The following is a 21,823-nucleotide window of genomic DNA, read 5'->3' on the forward strand; positions in this document are numbered from 1 at the left end:
GAAGAGAGAAAATCTATATGATAATCATTTGCCTACTCTTTACTTCTTGCAGGTAAATGTAGGTAGCATTGCAGGGGTGAGGTCTGCTTCCTGTACCTGGACATGCAAAATGCTCTCCTAATGCTCCACGTTCAAACTGAAGAGGAAAGTTGAAATCTCTAATGAAGCTGATGTGTGTGTCTATGAATATTAATGAATAAAAACTGCTGGGATGGTTTGCCTTTAAGAAATCTATGGCTACTAACATAGCCCGTACCTTACATTTAGGGTGATTTCCCGCCAATCCACCAAATTATTAACACCCTTTATTGGTATTATGCATGTGTTATAGTTCATGAAAGAATGTTCTTGTTTTAGTTTTGTTAACCAGCCCTGCCATCACTGGATTCCCTGTGTAATACAGTTCCATGCTTTGTACAATCCATCCAAAGCATACACACAGTGACTCTAATTTTATCACAGTTGAGCTCTCATCACTTGTCAATTTTAGAATGTTTTCCCTACTCCAAAAGGGAAAATACCATACCTTTTATCCCCTTCATTGTTGTCTCTTAGAATTGAAATAATTTCTTTGCCATTACTGCAAAAATATTCAGTTGTATCAGAAGAAAATGTAGGGCCACATCTTAAAGACGTTGTGGTAGGTGCTGGTTTCTTGGACCTTACACCCAAAGCACGAGAAACAAATAAAAAAATATTTAAAAATGGACCCCATCAAAATTAGACACTGTTGCACCTCACAGGTCTTTTTAAAAGGGTGAAAAGGCAGTTGGATCAACGGGAGAAAATATTTACAAGTGTTGGAGAGGATAAGGAGAGATAGGAAAACTTACTCACTGTCGGTGGGAATGTAGAATGGTTCAGGCTCCGTGGAGGACTGTTTGGCGCTTCCTAAAGAAGTTGAAGGTAGATCTGCCATGTGATCCAGCAATACCACTACTGGGCACACACCCAGAAGAACTGAGAGCAAATACTGTATGGTTGCACTGCTATGAACTAAACATATTTTATCAATGTAAATGTACAAATGTAAATGATTTATAAAGATGATAAAGATTATAAATGTAAATGATTTATAATGACGAAGCTAGATGAATGGTTATGTAAGGCTGGGGAAGGACTGCTAAGGGATGTGAATTTTTTCTTTTTGGAGTAATGGAATCATTCTAAAACTTTTGGGCTGATAGTTACTCTATCACATACATAATGTTCCAAAGGAGAAATTTTCTTTATACATATAAATATTGTAAGGGAATGCACTTTGGTCCCAAAGGATATGGTCTTCTTTACCAGAATCCATCCAAGCTTCTGTGCATTACTGTCATGGGGAATCTGCAATTCTGTCGGTGCTCTTTACAGATTCATAAAACCTAGGAGATAAGGGGAGTTAGTTATTATGGAGGGACAGTGGTGCAATGGATAACGCGTCTGACTACGGATCAGAAGATTCTAGGTTCGACTCCTGGCTGGCTCATACTTTCACCTTTTCAAAACTATGTCTACTCACCTGGTGTGGGTACATATCGTGCCTAGGACTAGCTGACCGGCCTGAACTTGGGGAACAGTCGACAGCCCCAAGGGAAAGGCAGAACTAGCCGATGTCTCACTTCCCTCCCTGGAAATACACCTAACCACAGATAGTGGCCCGCAGAAACAAAATACACCCCCCCCCCCCCCCCGTCTCTCACTTACACACAAAGGCCCGCTGCGCAAGCGCCTACCCCTCCCAGCATCCCTTACATGGCCGCCAGAGCGGAGCCCGCTGCCTTGTTCTTCTTCCTCCCTGCTCCTTTGTTCTCCGTTTCCCGCCACTGCCCAGGCTGATAAAACAGTGCGCAGGCGCAAGGCCCGAAACAGAAGTCTGTCTTCCACCCCAGCAACAGCAGCCACCAATCCCTAAACCCTGCCACTTACCCCAGCACGCCTAATAAGGCATCCCAGCAAGAGCTCCCTCCCGCCCCCATGATAGCCCTGTATAACCCGTGTACATCCCCCAATAAACGGCTCTGTTACAGCTCCGCAAGGGTGTCTCGTCTCCTTCGTCCCCGCCGCCCTCCACACCTTGCACGCCTCCGCCGGAGACTCGCCAAGTCTCCCGCCTCGCCCTCGCCTCCGGGAAGAGTCGCCTGGCCCACGGCCGCCCGTCCCTCGGCCAGGCTCAGACCGCCGCTGCCACAACTGGTGCCCCGTGTGAGGAGTCTTCGCCCTCGCGCAGCGGTCCAGCCCAGAGTCCACTCTCCCAGACGCCTCTCCACTTCCCCTCTCCTTTCGCCTGCAAGGTAAGGGCCCCTCCTTCGCCGCCCCCACTCCGGGGCCGCCTCTCCTCACCCCTCGCCGCCCCCATCCCGGCTTGTTTCTCCCCCACCTGTTCTACTGCACGATTCCCCGCTACCCCTTCGTGTCTTCGGCGTTGTTCTCTGTACCCTCGTCCCTCTAATTGGCGCTTGGTGTCTTGCTGAACTCGCTCCCTCGCACTAGTCCTGCCGCCGAGGAGCACTATTCTTTGCTCTCCTCGCCTCCTTTAGCCTTGTAGTCTCGGCCCTTCTAGCCTTTTTCACCCTCTAGAGCGACATCATGGGCAATAGGCTGTCTGCCCGGCAAGCGCCCCAAGTCCGCGCCTTAGCGGGACTTTTAGATACCCACCGCTGCAATGTCTCCATCGGACAACTACAAGTCTACTGGGACCTTCTCTTGCCTTTTAACTCATGGTTAACCACCTGCCATCTCTCGGACCCTGATACGTATCTGAAATTGGCCCCGCCTATCAACAAGGCCAGCCACAAGCCCGAAAATCCACACAAGCTTATAAGGCAATCAACTCTGTTCCAACAAACGCCAGCCCACCCTTTTCACAACTCCTCAGGCTCCCTACTATCTACATGACAATGTAGCTATGAGAGAAAAACGTGGCAACATTTGTGTTTGTTTTATTTCCATGATTGCTGATAACTGATAGGAATGTTTCCGAGCACAGGCTTTCGTGTTGCAGGCAGCATGAATTCCAGAGAAAATCTTGAAAAGTACAATCTAAAATGTGCTATATAACAGAGGATTTAAAAGCAGCTATACTAAGAAACTAAAAATTATGAGTTAATTGTAAACTGTATGTTTCTGTTACTGTGTTGTGATTGTTCTATGTTTGTTCGTTCAATGTCAGTGTATATTTTGATACCTCCGGATGGTAAATATAAATTAATAAAAATTTATAAAAGAGCTCTATACAAATGGCCAAAAATTAAATAAGCGCTTATATTAATACTTAAGTTTATTATATCAATACATGAGCTTAAATGTTAATAAGATATCTACAATAATAAAAATTGTAAGTCTTGATTGACAAGATTAGCTGTACGTCTTCATAAAAAGTTGTTCTTGCCCAGATTAAAATGAATAACTTATTTTTCTTCACAGGATAATATAAAGAATGTAAAGCTTAAATGAATATTAAAAAAGGTTAAAAGTTTGTGAAAATGCTAACTGAAATGTAATAAGTTTTGCAAAAAGGCATATTTTGTCCTAAAGTAGGATGGCTAATTTTTCATGAACTCTTGAAACTTAATTTGCAGATGGCAAGCTGTAAAAGGTATTATGATAACTTTAAATAAAGGAATGTGTTCTATAAACATAAAATTTGTCTTCAATAGTCTATATGGTTATAAATAAAAGGTTTAATAAAGCATTGTTTACATTAAAGTATTAAATGGCTAATTCCAAAAGGTCATTCTTAAATATATATAAAACTGAATTGATGATAATAATAATAAAAGGTAATTTTATAACAGGAAAGATTGGCAGCAACCAGCCTCCCCTGCCAACTTACTTCTAGAAAACTGTTTCTAATATTGCATGCTACTAAGTATTTAAAGAAAAGTTCATTATTTTTACAAGCTTGTTTAATGTTCACAGTATTGTTATAAGAGGTTTGCTTGATAACTTTGATGTAGGCTATATGGAATGTGTTTTTATTATTAAGGAAACAGAAGATGATTTTGTCCTGAGATAAAATGATTGATTATTGGAAAGAGTAGAATGTGGGACAAAACCTGACTGAATACTGAAAGTGCAGAATGTTGGTGGAAAAAGAATTTTTACAGTTAAAGTTAAATAAAATTTAATGGGTCTATCTATAAAATTTTACAGGCTTTGGTGTCGGGTATGCTGATGCAAAGTTGAAAATTTTTGTTCTTTCTCTAGGCCTCTCACCATTAATCTGTTTTAGTAAAAGTTCTTATCCTCAGTCAGTATACAAAGAAAGTCTATCTAATGTTTCTTGTGCTTATCGTTTCCTCGGTGTTCCAAGAAAGAAAGCTTTATCTCTTAAAGGAACATAATGTTCAAAACTGCTTTCTCAAAACCTAATCCTAAACAGTGGCCTTTTGTTCCAAACTGATTGTAGGAAATTTGTTCTTTTACCTTAAAAGAAAAATTAAAGTAATAATTAAATTCATTTAATATGTTATAAGCTAAATAAAGGTGTTTTACAATGTTATAAAATTAACAACTTTTTCTTCCCTTAAACCCTCTATTAATTAAAGTCGTATAGATAAAAGATTTCTATGAATGCTTAAAAATGTATAAAGTTACCAATATTTCAGCATAATATTAAAGAAAAGTACAATGTAGTTAATTATGGTTTTAATTATTATAAAAAAGTATGTGTCACAAAAACAACCTCTTATCATAGATTAAAGTAACAACACTAGTGTGCAGCAATCCCAAATACTGCTAGTTTGTTGCAAAAAGTTAAAGTCCAGCTGTATGGCTATCACTTTGTTTTAAAACTTCCTAAGACTTTCTTTAATGTCTTCTTGGACAAATCAAGCCAGCTGCATTCCTTTATCTGTAAGAACCCAACAATAAACTTTTGCAGTGCTTTTCAAGGATATATGCATAGCCCAACCATCCTGTACAGTATTTACTGATAGTAATAGTAATGGAAAAGCAGCATACATTACTTCTCAAAAAGAACAGGTTTGGCCAACTCCTTATTCATCTGCTCAATGCACAGAGCTTTGAGCCATCATTAAAGTTTTACAAATGTTTTTAGAGCCCTTGAATATTGTCTCTGATTCTGAATATGTATGCCTTACTGCCAAGCACACCACTGCCCTTTTCTCCGAAAACCCCCGTGCTCAAATTCTTCTAGAAATCTTCCACAGGACCTTTGACTGCCATTACCCCCCCCCACAAGTTGCTCCAGGGCCTCACAAGGCTCCCCCTCTCCCCACTATACCACCCTTTCCCTAGCTCCAAGCCTCTCTCCAACTCCACTACTGTCTTCACGGACGCCTCTAAGACCAAGTTTGCTTATATTGCCTACTCTCCCAGCCGTGACTTGCCAACCATTTACTGCCAAACCCATCCCAGATCGGTTCAGGTAGGCGAGCTACTAGCCATCCTCACTGCCTTCCAACACCACGGGAATGAGCCCGTCAACATCTTCACTGACAGTCAGTACGCCCTGCAAGTTTGTTCAGTTATTGCCCACGCTGTTTTCTTTCCATGTGACATGCCCATTGATCAGGCACTCCGTGCCTTGCAGCGAGAGCTCGAGCTCTGCACACAGCCATAGTACATTTCTCATATTCGCAGCTATTCAGGGCTGCCCGGGCCTCTAGCCGCGGGTAACTCTGCTGCCGACCAAGCAGTCTCCACCCATACAATAGCCACTGTCGGAGACTTGGTCACTTAAGCCAAACTTCTCCATTCTAAGTTCCACTTTTCAGCGGCCTCACTTCAACGTCTTTTGCCGGGCCTCCCCAAGGAAACTTGCAAGCATTTGGTGCGCGCCTGTAAAACATGCGCCCCCTTCTTGCCGCTTGGACCGTTGCAGCCACAAGGGGTCAACCCCCGCGGCCTCAAGCCAAACTCCCGATGGCAAACAGACGTCACCCATGTGCCGTCATTTGGGCGCCTCAAGTATGTCCATGTCACAGTCGACACCTTTTCTCACCTTTGCTATGCTGTCCCCTTACCACCAAAAAAAAAAAAAAAAAAGCGTCCCAGAAGCCCCGCCGCAGGCGGTCTCCCGGCATGTTAAGCTCACCCAAGAAGCCAAAGAGGCCATTGCCGCCGTTAACAAGGCGCTCGCCACCTGCTGTCTCCACCGATACAGCATCGGAGAAGGCCCACTTATAGCACTCATCCTTCCTACACCCGGAACACCCATGGGTTGTTTATGGCAAAATGGCCCCCTGCTTTGGGCGCACCCCGCTAAAAGCCGACTGAGGAAAATCTGCCCTGCAGTGCGGCTATGGATCAGCCTAGCCTCAGATCTAGTCACCCTAGCTATCCACATTTTCGGGGCGCAGCCAGAAAAAATCGTTTGGCCCCTGGATGCCGGCCAAACCAGCCTACTCATACGGGATAACCCGGACATGCAAATCCTTTTAGAAGGATTTCATGGAGAATTCAGCTGCCACTACCCTAGCCACCGACTGTTATAGGGGCTGGCCAAGCTTCCTTTCCGCAACCCCTTCCACCCTTTCCCCTCCTCTGCACCCATCCCGGGTGCCACCACCGTCTTTACAGACGCCTCTAAAACCCGATTTGCCACCCTTTCATACACCCCTTATGCCCCAGAACCCCGCCTAGCCGGCTATGTTAACCTCCATTCTGTCCAGGTGGGAGAAATCCTGGCAGTGTCCTACGCACTGCACGACCATCGAGACCACCCAGTAAACATCTTTACCGACAGCCTTTACACCTATCAGGTCTGCCGAGTCCTCGCCTTTTCCACCTTTTTTCCTGGGGACTCGGCCATCGATAAGGCGCTTGCTGACCTCCGGAATGTCTTAGAGCGTAGACGAGATCCCTGGTTCATTAGCCACATCCGTAGCCACTCAGGCCTCCCGGGGCCCTTGGCTGATGGCAACAATATAGCAGACCAGGCCGTCACAGACCAGAAAGAGCAACCCGTTAGCCGTTTCGGCGGCCCCCCCGGGGGACACCATCAACCAGGCTAAGTTGCTGCACTCCAAGTTCCACTTCTCAGCCACATCCTTGCATCATCTGTGCGGCCTCCCCCTAGACACCTGTAAACATCTTGTCCGCAATTGCGCGGCATGCGCGCCTTTCGCGCTGCTTGGCCCCTTACAACCTCAAGGAATCAACCCGCGGGGCCTTAAGCCCAATTCCAGATGGCAAATGGATGTCACACACGTTCCGTCCTTTGGGCGTCTCAAATACGTACATGTAATGATTGACACTTTCTCAGCCATGTGCTATGCAGTCCCCCTTGCTGGGGAAACAGCCAAACACTGTATCAAGGCCCTAAGGCAAGGGATCCTCTTCATGGGAGTCCCCTGGGACATTAAAACAGACAATGGTCCTGCCTACCGCAGTGCCTCCTTTGCCGCCTTCCTTCAGCTGTACAACATCACCCATCATTTTGGCATCCCTTATAATCCTCAGGGACAAGCCATAGTCGAGGCAGTCCATCGGGGACTCAAGCTACAAATAGAAAAAGAGAAGGGCGCGCTCCCCCACGCGCCGCCCGGAGACTTAATTACAGCAGCCCTCATACACCTCAATCTGCTTACCTTCAATAAGGAGGGTCTATCTCCCCTACATAGACATTGGGGGCCCTCCTACCGGCCTACACAGGCCCCAGTGGTCTTTTGGAAAGACCCAGAAAACAATACCTGGAAGGGGCCCTCCCCCCTTCTCGCCCAGGGGCGAGGATTTGCTTGTGTCTTTCCAGATGATGCCTCACAGCCCATCTGGATCCCCGGGCGGAGCGTCCGACCCGCGACCGGAACACAGGCGCCCAACCCGTCGAGAGCGCCGGAAGATCCGCAACCGGGTCCGTGCCCTAGCCCACCGCCTAGAGGCCATGGATCTGAGCCTGACACCTCAGAGGCACTCCCGGACACCGGCACCGTCAGACGAGGAGGAAGTCCAGACCCTTCTTCGCCTCTACAGATGGGCTAAAGCTAGTCCACGGATCTCCAGCGACCCCCAGCCATCGCTTGTCACCCTTCTCATAATAATGCTCTCACTTGCCTCCTCAGCGCAAGCTTTCGAGCCCCCTACCTCACCTATATTAATCCTCCTCGCTCCCCTCCTTCCATCGGGCCTCTCCAATCCCCAGCATCAGCTCTTCAATTGGACCCTCTCCCTCTGGCAATGGGAAAAGCTTCTCGTTTCAAACGTAAATGCCTCCGCCCCTTCTTTTTCAACTGGTGTCTGCAACCTCACTGGACTCACGGCCAGTCCATCCTCTAGCTCTTCCAACGCACCATGTCTAGGCTCGCCCACCGCTAGCGAGTGGGGGGGACGCAACCCCACTGTCTCAGGTTTCTACATTTGCCCATCCTCCGCCAGAGGATGTCATGACCCAGCACACTATTACTGTCCTTCCTGGGGGTGCGAGACCATCGCCTACGGATGGTCTGGCGCCCCTAACAAAGACCCCTATATTAAGCTCGTCCAGAGCAGCACAAACTGGCGCTCCGTCACCCTACAAGTCATAAATCCCCTAGATTCAGTCTGGCTGTCTGGCCGCATGTGGGGAGTCCGCCTGTACGCAACCGGCTACGATTACGGCACCTTTATCATTATAAAAAAGGAGCCAATTTCCACATGTTCCACACCAGTGGGCCCAAATCAGGTTCTCTTTCCTCCCTCAGACAAGCCGTTGATGAAGACATCACCCACCTCCAGACAGCCATCTCCCACCTTAAAAACTCTCTTAACTCTCTTTCCGAAGTTGTCCTCCAAAACCGCCGAGGCCTAGACCTTCTCCTCCTCAAAGGAGGGGGTCTCTGTGCCGCCCTCGGAGAGGAATGCTGTATATATGCCAACTCTACAGGCCTCGCCGAGGACAGCCTTAAAAAGGTTCGAGAAGGGCTAGAGCGACGTCAAAGGGAACGCGAAGCCGCTAACTACTTTTCTGGAGTCTTCCATACCCTCCTCCCATACCTCCTCCCTGCCCTGGGTCCGCTAATAATCATTATCCTAGCTCTCATATAGGGCCCTGGGCCGTCAGAAGAATCGTCCAGCTCGCTAAAGATCAGGCCAACGCTGTCTTCACATCATTTGTGCAAGTCCACTACCAACGGCTTGCCACTGAAGATAGCCCTCCTGTCCGGTCCCGACCAGTCTATCCCAGAAAGAAGACAAAAAAGACCTTCCAGCGTCTAAATATCCAGCTGACACCAGCCTGATCTCTGCGAGACAAAGCTGCTAGCCCCCCCCCCCAACTACCAAGCTTGCCTACCTTAGACTTTCACCTCTCAATTCGCTAGCCCAGCCCACAGAGCACCACCCTCACATCTGCCTCCCACCCCTCCAATGTCGTCCTCTGGGGCGCAACCCTCCTCCTACTAATTTTGTCCCTGCGGGCCACCGGAAGCGATCAAAATCGTCAGGCGATAACAGCCAGGCATGCCCACCTTCTGGCTGCCGCCACCCTGGCGCTTAATAAAACAGAAGGGGGAAATGTGGGTACATATCGCGCCTAGGACTAGCTGACCGGCCTGAACTTGGGGAACAGTCGACAGCCCCAAGTGGGACGATGGGAACGGGCTGGCTACCCACCCTCCACCGCCCAGCAGGCCTGGGAAAGGCAGAACTAGCCGATGTCTCACTTCCCTCCCTGGAAATACACCTAACCACTGATAGTGGCCCGCAGAAACAAAATACACCCCCGTCCCTCACTTACACACAAGGCCCGCTGCGCAAGCGCCTACCCCTCCCAGCATCCCTTACATGGCCGCCAGAGCGGAGCCCGCTGCCTTGTTCTTCTTCCTCCCTGCTCCTTTGTTCTCCGTTTCCCGCCACTGCCCAGGCTGATAAAACAGTGCGCAGGCGCAAGGCGCGAAACAGAAGTCTGCCCTCCACCCCAGCAACAGCAGCCACCAATCCCTAAACCCTGCCACTTACCCCAGCACGCCTAATAAGGCATCCCAGCAAGAGCTCCCTCCCGCCCCCATGATAGTCCTGTATAACCTGTGTACATCCCCGAATAAAGGGCTCTGTTACAGCTCCACCAGGGTGTCTCGCCTCCTTCGTCCCCGCCGCCCTCCACACCTTGCACGCCTCCGCCGGAGACTCGCCAAGTCTCCCGCCTCCCCTCGCCTCCGGGAAGAGTCGCCTGGCCCACGGCCCCCCGGCCCTCGGCCAGGCTCAGACCGCCGCTGCCACAACCTGGCTTCTCACCAACATGATGCTAAGCACAACGCAATCTTGACTGTCTCTGAAGGATGAATGCATTACTGAAATACCACTCTTCTGAAAAATTCACCCCTTTTCTTCATTTCTTTCACTGATATTGACAAAGGGAATTGGCTGCAAGAGACCTTAGGAGAGAGAACTTTTAAAAATCAAAGAGCCGTCCAAGAAAAAAAACAATAAGAGTTAAGCAGTAATCAGGGTTTTCTCCCCTTATTTCCCCACTGAACAGGGATCTCACTCTTAGGACTCTCACTCCTGCCCGCAGCAGCATCACTCCTGGAATAAAAGAGGACATCACTGGAGAAGAAGTGAATCCAGAAAAGCGTGATGGACACTTGCACTCTTTCCATCTTTTGGCATTTGTGAACAACCAATTTATGATAACCGAGGCTCAACTAGCGCAGAATTGGCAAAAATGATGTGTGTTAATCTTTGGAAATAAAAGAAAAGGTAAAAGCACATCATAATGTTTTTAACTAGCAGTGCTAGTATGTGGTGAGAGTCGGGGAAAGGGAAAGTCTAAAGTCATGTATATTACTAAAAGGAAAACTAAAAAATGTTACATGGCACAGTATAGCATATAACCACATGTGAAACATGAATATGGCTAAAGTTGCATATTATAAGACCATTTTCCTTTAAAACTGAACAAATTTGTTAACACTACATGATGTTACTATCAGACTAAAAGAAAAAAAACCCTACAAATTATTCTAAGTGAGAGAAACCAGACACAAAGTAGTACATATTGTATGATTCCATTTATATAAAACATAAATATAAATCAATCTATAAAACCGAATGAGAGAAGTGGTTATGCAGAGCTGGGGAGGGATAAAGGGATTGAGAGGTGACTGCTAACAGGTGTGGAATTTTTCCTATTGGAGTAATGAAATTGTTCTAACTTTTTTTTTTATGGTGATAATGCACAACATTGTGATTATACTAAATCCATTAATTATACACTTTGGATAGATCATATGGAATGTGAATATATCTTAATAAAACTGCTAAGTCAATCAATCAATATGAATGAATACCCAGAAATAGCAGTTATGTACAGCAGGAGGAACATAGGTTGCGAGGTGAACAATTTTCTTGTTTGTCTGTTTTGTTGTTGTTGTTTAGTATTTTTGAAATAATGAAAATGCTCTAATAAAAAAAAAGAAAAGGCAGTGTGTCTGGGCTTTTTCTTTTTTGCAGACCCTTCCTTATTTCCACGAGATTAAGGATAATTCACTCTTTCCCTAACATCTATTACAGTGGGTGTCCCAAATTAATGATTAGATTATGCTTGTTGAAAGTAAAGTTTTCGTTAGTTTCTTTCCAAGCAGCATTTTAGGTTTCCTTTCTCTCTGAGCTCTTTTAAACCCAGCTTTCCCAGTATAAAATTGATGACAATTTTCCATAAGCTAACAAACACAAACGCTTTTACTTCTAATATGGTTAATATGGTGGAATCACACAGGTGTTGTCACCGGGATGGCCGAGTGGTTAAGGCCTTGGACTTAAGACCCAATGGGCAAGTGTCTGCGTGGGTTCGAACCCCACTCCCGGTAAGTTTTTAGAAAACCCTGCAGGTATTTGGGGGAAAAAAGCATCACTGTGTATTTAGCCTATAGGAACCAGGAAAAGAAAAAGGCCCATGGAAATGCTCTCACTAAACAGGATTCAATGACCAAGGCAATTGAGCGCCAAGAGGAAGGGAAAGGGCCAGGAAAGTTTAGGAAATTATCAATAAGCAAATAACAGACTTTTCAACTTGCCATGCTGAGCAGCAGCCGATTGGACAAACCTGACCAATTCGGAAGAAATGTGACCAATCCGGAGAAAACGGGGTGAAAGGAAATGCTGCTTCTTAGAGAAGAACACACATCTCTAGTGAAGTAAAAAACAAACAACAATTGTAAAGAATAACATGTGGTCATGGAGTCATGACTAATTGAATCTACGTTAATGATGGCAGTCATCACACATTGCAAAAACTTGTGAATCAATATATGATGTGATATAATAAATTTAATTTTTAACAAAAAAGGAAAAAAAACAGTTTAATTTTAGTGTTTTAAATCAAATACTAACCTTTCAACATCCAGTCACTGTAAAAACATTAAGATATTGCACATACTTTTATTTTTTCTACCACATCTTGAAACATGTGCTGGTTGCTACTGTAATGGACAGCAAAGTTCTAGAACATTCTGAGAGTAGAGACAAATAGCCTCTCTTCACTACATAATATCTGTAGTTTTGGTTTTTTGTTTTTTTTATCTCAACGTGTAGGTTTAAAAAAGCCTAACTTTTCTCCATCCAGTCCAAGAGTGTGAGTGCACTTACTTGTATCAAAGCTCTTTTGTTTGAGTAGGAAGTGGAAATGGAATTGTCTCTAAACAATCTCTCTCTCTCTCACACACACCCCAACACACACAAACACACAACCAACACAAGTGTTCCATGAAATTTACACTTTTATAAAATAAAAATATCCTTTGAGGGTAGAAAGTTGGTTTCGTTGTTTGGTTAAATTTGGATGGTACCAAAGCTGAGGATTTATGTGGGTTTGACCTGGGACTGGTAAGGGCCTCCATTCCTTTCCTTCTCTCGTCGATGTTCCTATCTCTCCACATCCTTCCCAGCACTTGCAGGGGCCATTCCAATAGTTGTAAAATGATATCGCATTGTAGCTTTGATTTGCATTTCCCTAATCTCCGGTGATTTTGAACATTTTTTTTTCAAGTTTTTTTTTTCGACTTGTATTTCTTCTTTGGAAAAATGTCTTTTCAAGTTTTTGCTCATTTTCAAAATCGGGTCATTTGTCTTTTTCTTGTTGAGTTGCTTCATCTCGTTTTATATCATGGATATGAAACTTTTTTCAGATATGCGATTTCCAAATATTTTCTCCCATTATGTGGCTGCCTTTTCACCCGTTGACAAAGGCCTTTAAGGTGCAAATGTGTTTAATTTTGAGAAGGAACCATTTATCTGTATTTTCATTTTTTCCTCATGCTTTGGGTGTAAGGACCAAGAAACCACCACTAACCATAAGATTTGAAGATGTTTCCCTACATTTTCTTCTAGTAGTTTTATGGTCCTGGCATTTTTATTTAGATCTTTGGTTCATTATTAGTTGATTCTTGTATAGGGAGTGAGAAAGAGTTCCTCTTTCATTCTTTTGGTTGTGGATATCCAGGTATTTCAGCACCATTTGTTGAAGATACTGTTTTGTCCCGTTAACGTGGTTTTGGTGGGTTTGTCGAAAACTAGTTGGCCATAGATATGTGAGTCATTTCTGGACTCTAAGTTGTATTCTGATGATCGATGTATCTATCTTTATGCCAATACAATGCTGTTTTGACCGCTGTAGCTTTGTACTATATTTCAAGGTCAGGCAGTGAAATTCCTCCTGCATCTTTTTTTTTGTTTTGTTTTGTTTTGTTTGTTTGTTTGTTTGTTTTTTGCTATTCGGGTGCATTTTCCCTTTCAAATAAATTTGGAAGGCTGCTGGAATTTTGATTGGTATTTCACTGAGTCTATAAATTGGTTTGGGTGGGATTGACATCTTCACTATATTTAGTCTTCCTACCCATGAATAAAGAATGTATTTCTATTTGTTTTGGTCTTTATCGATTTCTTTTAGCATTGTTTTGTAGTTTTCTGCATATAGGTCCTGTACTTCATGGTTTAATTGATTCCTAGGTATTTGAGTCTTTTTGTTGCTATTGTAAATGGAATTTTCCCCTCTATTTCCTCTTCCATTCCCCTTTGATTTGTTAATGTGGTGTATTACGTTAAATGATTTTCATATGTTGAACCACCCTGGTATACCAGGAATAAAGCCCACTTGGTCGTGATCTATAAGTATTTGATATGCTGTTGGATTCAATTTACAAGTATTTTATTGAGAATTTTTCCATCTATTTTCACTGCAGAGATTGGTTTGTAATTTTCTTTTCTTGTAGTGTCTTTATCTGCCTTTGGTATAAGGTGATGTTAGCTTCATAAAATGTACTGGGTAATTTTCCCTCCTCTTCAACTTTTTGGAAGTGTTTAAACAGGATTGTTCTTAATTCTTTTTGAAATGCATTGACTCTGGAAGAAATAAACTTAAAAAGTGAATTAAGTTCACAAAGACTTTTAACATGCTCAATAGCCTTCTGCATATGGTCTAGAATAGAAGAGATAATATTATATTTATCAGGTGTACCAGCACAGAACTTAATACTAATCAATGCACGAACCAATGCACAAGTTCTCTTTGAGCTGCAGTTAACAGATCTAAGCTCCAGTTTGCAATACCATACACATGATCTCTCCATGGGAGCAAGCCATAAGGACAATTGTGTTTGTTTTAGCTCTACTCGCAATTTTTTGGTAATTATTGCTCCACTTGGTATGTTCATCACACAGCGAAGTGTGATGCACCATGTGGATCCTCAAGGGAGGCACCAGTGTTTCACTGACCTGATGCACGGTGTCCTTTGGCACTACGAAAGGAGTCAGTCTGGAGTCCATGTCCATTGTAAATCTGGCCATAGTGAGCCATCCCCGTGCTTCATGATTCTGAAACAGCAACGTTCTTTCCATCCACTTCAGGAGCATGTCCAGAAATGTTGTAGACACTTTCATTCCTTCAGAGGGTGGTGGTGACTGACCATGGCAATAACTGAAATGGAGAGGCATCATGCAGGGTAGGGGTCGCTGAATTTGAACGCACATGAGAGTTTGATAATTCTGAAGCCTACTTCTTTTATTTTTTTAAGGATTATTGATTTATTCCCCCACCCCCATTGTCTGTTCTCTGTGTCCATTCGCTCTGTGTTCTTCTGTGTCCGCTTGTATTCTTGTCAGCAGCACAGGGAATCTGTGTCTGTTTTTGTTGTGTTATCTTGCTGCATCAGCTCTCCCTGCGTGAGGCACCACTCCTGAGCAGGGTGCACTTTTTTTCATGTGGACGGCTCTCCTTATGGGGTGCACTCCTTGCACACGGGGCACACCCATGCATGGAGGGCACTCCTTGCACACATCACCACTGTGCATGGGCCAGCTCACCACATGGGTCAGGAAGCCCTGGGTTTGAACCACGTACCTCCCGCCTGGCGGTGGAAGCTCTATTCATTGAGCCAAATCTGCTTCCCTCTTTTAATTTTTGTACATTTTAAAATAAATTCAATGCCATTTGTAACATGTCAAATGAACTTAACTATTCTTAGTACTTTACTTTCTACTGTTACACTTTTAATAAACTTATTAAATTACAATTAGTAACAAAGGAAATTTGCTTTTATCCATTTAAGTCTTGTCTTACAGTCCTCATTCTGTTCTGTGGAAACTAGTCATTTCACTTTAGGACAGACTATTTTTTTCCTTTAACTTAGTTTTATTAAACACAAACTTACAACTTTTATCATCTTAAAGACTTAAGACATATAATGTTAATTTATTTAATTAGTATCCTATAAACCTAGGGAGAGTACACTTAAGCCCAATACCATTAAAACCATTACAGTTTATGCAAGAAATATTTTTCTTTTCCCTCCATTTATAAGAAGCTAAAAAACCTCTTTTTCTAAAAATAAAATCGTAAGATTTTGAATGACCTAAAAGCATACTGACTGCCGGATTCTGGTATATGTATATTATTGTTATTTAATTTTTTAAATCATAATTTAGAAAGTATCTTTCTATACTGTTCAAGGACTTTCTTTTACTTACTGAAATTTGGTAATTGGGTTAATTACCCACATTGTAAGGCTGCTAAAAGGTTTAAATTGGGGAATTGCAGGAGAAATTACGATTTTTAATTTCGAGTCTTAGAAGATGAGTCTTTGGTAAACTTACATTTCCCTACTTTGTCACACCTAGGCCTTTCCCCATTCTTCCTCTTTGTTCTTATCTGAGCAGGAGCCCATAGGGTCCCACACCTTAGGGGCCCCCCCAAGGGTGGTTGATATCTTCTGGACCTGGACTTGAGGCAGCCTGTGGCCCTTAGTCCAAGCATATTTACAAGCCAGGGTTTCTAACTGATCATTAACTTGGTACAGGTGATAGGTTAAAGAATCTTTTATCTCTGCTTGTGCCAGGTGCGTGTCCCTGTTCTAACTTTAACTCTTCTTATAAGCAGCACACAGAGCCCTTTGCCACTTGTTCTGCCTCAGTAGCCAGTTCTCAACTGCAAGCCTCCTAAGCCATGCTATGGCCGCCGCCATCTGGTAGTCTCCCTTTTTCTTATTAAGTGCAGCTTCTCTGCTACCTGCTGTAGCACAGCCAATATACCTGCCAGAGTTTTTAGGGCACCCCTATACTCTCTCAGTGGTCTCCACTTATTCACGAGAGCAACCACCCTTTCTCACATGAACATTATCGGCCAACTCGAGATTTCCCCCGTGGAGTCTCCCTTCCGCGAGCGCATGCCTGCTACTGCCAGGGGTCCTTTGGTCTCCTGACCGGCGACTTGCCAATTGTTACAACCTAGTTTCTGAGGGGCACAGGTCTGGGTGGCAACAAGCCCACAGGACGCACCTGGCACTGTGTCAGACATAAGCGTTATTTATTGAGATTTACAACAGTGGAGGGTCTCCAAATATGGCAGCCAGAGAATGACGATAGCCCACTGCAAAGAGGTGGGAAAATGGGGGGTAATATGTAGGGTCTCAGAACAAAGACATTTCATAAATTGGGTCTGGTGATATTATTGTAGGAAGAAACTGTACAGTCTGGAGACAATTACTATGATACTATCTGTACATTATTTCCCTGTGAGTAGGATTGTTACATTTTAACTTGCGTCCTGGAGCATGGAGGTGGCTCTGTCTTATGGGATTAGATTCTCTTGGAGAGGGGGAGCCAAAGCTAAAGACCCACTGGCCCCCCCCCCCACCAGCATTTATCGTCTTTTACCATATCATGTTCGAAGCTTAATTATTTCATATTCCATGTGATTGTAAGCTGTATAAAAATAAAATTTTGTCTGCTTGTTTACTTCTACATCCCCATTTCCTGGAATAGTATCTAATACATAGCTGGACTCAGAAACATTTATTCAATCAATTCATCAACTAGACTTTCATAGATCATTTTGCCGATAAAGACAATGAGATACTAAGATTATCATTATTTGGGGGGGGGGGTACCAAATAACTTTATTTGAGGGAATGGTACCAATGTAAGAACTTGGTGGAAGTTGATACAACTTAGAGAAAAGTTAAACCCAACACACGCACTACACTGGGGCTCTGCGAAAGCCGGTGTAAAGTTTAGCTCTCATGATCACTGCTTCCCAGAGTCTGCTTGTCACAGAGGTACTCTGCCTGGCCAGAATCCGGGTTCCCATCTTGCGCAGGCTGGTTACGTAGTCACCCAGTTCTGTGATGGACTTCACCTGCTCATTCGGGTAATGGGTCTCACCAGTCTCCTCTCTCCTCTCCTCTCTCCTCTCTCCTCTCTCCCTCTCTCCCTCTCTCCCTCTCTCCCTCTCTCCCTCTCTCCCTCTCTCGCTCTCTCCCTCTCTCCCTCTCTCCCTCTCTCCCTCTCTCCCTCTCTCTCCTCCCACCGTCAGGGTTATGCCAAATGTGTGGTAGCAGAAGTGGTGGAGGAAAAGAAATTTAGGCAAGTGAGATGGTTGTTGATATTCGATCAAACACCCTCCGTCAACGATTGTTTAATTGTATACTTGAGGTATTCTGGCAACCACTTCAAAGAACACAAATGGTTTTTCTCTATTTCTTTCTTTATTTGAAAAACCTTCCTGGTGGTATCTGCCATTGTTAATATCCACCCGATCAAGGGAAATTGTACACACACACTCAAACCTCTCTTCAATTGAGCATTTTCCTGCTGCAGCGAGTCAGAGCCGACTCGGCCCGCCGTGGGGGACGCTCTGAGAGTCCACGCGGTCCCCGGGGCGGTGGAAGTGGCCGCGCTGCCCGCACTCTCGGGGCCGGGGGTCGCCGCCTCTTCCTCCTTCCTCCGACGCTGCCCACTTGCCCTCGGCGCCTCCGCACTTCCCCGATCCAGGCGTTTCCAGGGCACGTCCCCGCCTCTGCGCGCTCGGCCTCGGCTTCCCCCGGCGCTGATGGGGGCTTAGGTCCGCCCCCAGCAGGGAAGGGCTGGGTCAGGAGAGGGGGTCTGTGGCCCCCGCACGCGGGCCGGCGCCGTGGGGGGTCGCGGCGGCCGCGGAGCCCCCGAGGCCGGGCGGGGAGACGGGGCAGGGCCCCCGCGGGCGGGAGGCGCCGAGCAGCGCGGAGCCGCCCCGGGGAGCAGAGGAGGCGCCCCGCGGGCCCTGCCCGGGCGCTCAGCTCGGGGCCGCGCCGCGCTCCCGGCCTTGCGGCCGCTGCGGGCCCCGGCCTGCGGGGGGAGGAAGCCCCGCTCGGCGGCCTCCCGGATCCTCGGGATGAGAAGCCGCGGCGGAGGAGGACGAGCTTCCCTGCAGGAGAGCCCCGGTGCCCTCACGCCAGAGAGGGGCTGCGCTTTCCTCTTTTCCTCTGCCCAGGGGTGAGAGAGGGGAGATAGAAAGAACATGGGGGCTTTTGAATATTGCTTGTTTCTGGTTGTTTGGGCTTTTTCTAGAGAAATGTGACGAAGATATTGTCTGGTTGTTTCCGTTTTCTGAAGGAGACTGGAGGCTTAGGGGGTGCCGCGGTGAGCGCCCCGCCAGCGCCTGGACTCCCCCCACGCGCCCCTTCCCGGCGTCCACATTCCCGTCGAGCCCAGCTCCTGAGCAGCTGCCTCCTCAGTCTAACTGCAGACCCTGGAAGGCCCCGCTGGGGCAGAGCTAGATGTGTTCACAAGTTAGTTCCACTCCCGAGAGCCATTCGATACAGAGTTAGCACAGGTGCGTTCACACAAGGACGCCCTGTAGAGGGAGCGAGATTCACCCTCACCACCTGCCACGAGAGCGAGTGTCCAGGGGAAGGTGCTGGGACCAAAGCTCAGAGATGGGTGCAGGGAGGCAGTCCCCTGCCACAGTGTCCCTGAGAAGTCAACTTCCTACTCCCCAAGTGCACGTGACAGTACCTCGCTCTGTAAACAACATGTTGTTGACTTAAACTTTCACTTATTACTACTGCCTAATCTGATCTCTGTGGCTGTATCTGCCCTCTCACCCCAATTTCTCCTCCTTCTCCTTAATTTCTAAAAAAAGGCAAATCTCCCTTTCTCATTCAGGGAAAGGTGAGAAATTCAGCATTCTTTACCAACGGATCAATGCTGTATCTTCCAGTGAACCCAATATACACAAATCTCCCATACATTATAACTTTGTATTTTCTTTACACTTTAAAACTTTTATGTATTTATCTGCCCACCCCCACTGTTTGGGTTATCTGTCTGCTCTCTGTGTCGTCTGTTCGTTGTGTGCTTGTATACTTTTTTAGAAGGCACTGGGAACCCAACCCAGGACCTCCCATGTGGAAGGGATGTGCCCAATTATTTGAGCCGCATTCGATTCCCTGGAATTGTTCTTATTTGGAGGTTCCCTAAATATGTCTTCGGCTGGTTTTGCCCCCTTACGCCCAAAACTATTTCATCTAACTTTAAATTCCCAGGCATAGGAGATTTGTCGGGTAGGTGTGGAATGAGTACACAGTGAAGTTCTGTGCAACACAGTGAATAAGGAAGATCTCTATTAACTGCTGTGGAGTGATTTCCAGGATACGTTGTTAGTTGAAGAAATAAAAGTGCAAAAGAGTATATATAGTGTGTTACTTTTTGGGCATGAAAGAAGGGGAAATAAGAAAAAACACATCTCTTCTTTTTATATAAAAAATAACGAAATGAAGAATAAACCAAAAATCATTAAAGCTGGTTACTGTAAAAGATTCATATGGTTATGAATTCCAAAAATAGATATTGGATTATGTTTGTAATCTGATCTGTACCTGGGCCTGACTGAGTTGTGATTAGGGCTGTAATTGGGCCACCTCATTAGGGCATTGAGTCCCCGCCCCTTGGTGGGTGGGCACTCACAGATAACAGGCATGGCAAAGAACAGAGTTGAGGGTTTCTGATGTTGGAGTTTGATGCTGAAGTCTTAACTGGAGCCCCAGGGAAAGAGACAGAGCCCTTGGCCTGATAATCTACAGCTGACCTTGTGGAGAGAGGCAAAGTCTAGAGCGCCTCATAGTCTACAACTGAGGTTGTGTAGGAAACAGAGGAGCTGAGCCCAGAGGAACCCAGAGAGCCTGAACCCTCACAGACGCTGGCAGCCATCTTGCTCCAACACGTGGAAATAGACTTTGGTGAGGGAAGTAAATAATGCTTTATTTTATTATTATTATGGCCTGGTAACTGTAAGCTCCTACCCAAATAATTAAGCTTTATAACACCCAGCAGATTTCTGGTATTTTGCATCAGCACCCCTTTGGCTGATTAATACTGTTACCTAAAGTGACAAGGATGAAGGAGAGGGTAGGTGAAGGGATATAAAATGAAGTGATGGAAGCGGCTGTGGCTCCATCGACTGGGCTCCCATCTACCATATGGGAGGCCCTGGGTTCCCATCCTGGGCATCCTTTTGAAGGCAAGCTGGCCCCCGCCCGCGTGCCCGCAGAGAGCTGACAGTCCGTGGGAAAACCTAAAAGTGAGAGCAAACTGAAAGAAAAGCCCAACTGTATGGTAAATGATTACCACCATCACATCAGACGGAAAAAAAGCAACTGTAGCAAAGTTTGGTTTCTTTGCTTATGCAGTATTTAACTATATGCCCTGCTCTTGGGGCACGGAGAAAACTAAAAACAAATGCTGAACTCTTTTTAACTGTTTTATTTTCTGTTGCATAGAGAAAGCAATTATGAAACTATTTACCATGTACTATAGGAAAGAGCACGTGAGTAATTGCTGTCATTTTACCCATTGTGGAACCGTGGACATACACACATGATGTGTGGAGGGCAAGAAAAACTCTGTGGGGATGGACTAGATTGAAAGTGTCCGTGTGAACTCATGATTACCAAAATATACTTCTGCACGTGTACATGCATTCATGTGTGCATGTGTGCATAATATCTATGTGTGTGTGTACTTATTAAGGATGTGTGTATATGCATATGTTTCTTAGATATTTTTCTGAAATATCCCAGAAGCAAAGACACGCCAGAAGCAATGAGCATACCAGAGGCTGGGAAAGGATAGACACAGTTGAGCCTGGAAGAACTCGTTATGTCAGAAATTAAGGAAGTCCTAAATAAATATAATTGCACCACGAGATGGACACAGTACCCAGCATGAAGGGTCTCCCACCTACTGAGTCTGGTAGCACTTTTCTGTGACAGTAAATGAAGAAAAGCAAGAATAGGTCTGCCCAGAGAAATAGGAGAGAAAGTGATAGCCTGTTTTGTCAAGGATAGGTAGTAAGGATTTGTCCAAAGCCTTTGCCTCCTCTGGAGGCAGTTTGAAGCAAGGTGTGATTGTGGAAAGGGATTGAGCCAGCGCCAAGGAGAGGTAACAGCTGCAGCCCACTTGCTGGATGAGGGAGATATAAAAAACTGTGCACTCATAACTAGTCATGCTCGCAGCAACCTTAGAGAAATGAAATGAGAACTCAGGTGCAGAAGACAACTGCCACTTTGCCGACGAGGATGGGATTCGAACCCACGCGTGCAGAGCACAATGGATTAGCAGTCCATCGCCTTAACCACTCGGCCACCTCGTC

At 45.4% G+C, this 21,823-nt stretch overlaps 1 protein-coding gene and 2 non-coding genes across 3 annotated transcripts; 2 read left to right on the top strand and 1 right to left on the bottom strand.

The window, feature by feature from the left end:
* Positions 1-2,005: 2,005 nt before the first annotated feature.
* On the top strand, positions 2,006-9,970 carry LOC101422970 (uncharacterized). Its single transcript, XM_004472345.3, has 2 exons — positions 2,006-2,279; positions 7,703-9,970. Exon 2 carries the CDS (start codon positions 7,703-7,705, stop codon positions 8,735-8,737), a length of 1,035 nt encoding a protein of 344 aa, XP_004472402.2. The 5' UTR covers positions 2,006-2,279; the 3' UTR covers positions 8,738-9,970.
* A 1,682-nt stretch (positions 9,971-11,652) lies between these two features.
* TRNAL-UAA (transfer RNA leucine (anticodon UAA)) lies at positions 11,653-11,735 on the top strand. The gene has a single exon. It is a non-coding gene; the product is annotated as a tRNA-Leu (tRNA).
* A 10,006-nt stretch (positions 11,736-21,741) lies between these two features.
* TRNAS-GCU (transfer RNA serine (anticodon GCU)) lies at positions 21,742-21,823 on the bottom strand. The gene has a single exon. It is a non-coding gene; the product is annotated as a tRNA-Ser (tRNA).

This window comes from Dasypus novemcinctus, chromosome 22 (assembly GCF_030445035.2).
Source record: "Dasypus novemcinctus isolate mDasNov1 chromosome 22, mDasNov1.1.hap2, whole genome shotgun sequence".
In the NCBI taxonomy this organism is placed as follows: domain Eukaryota; kingdom Metazoa; phylum Chordata; class Mammalia; order Cingulata; family Dasypodidae; genus Dasypus; species Dasypus novemcinctus.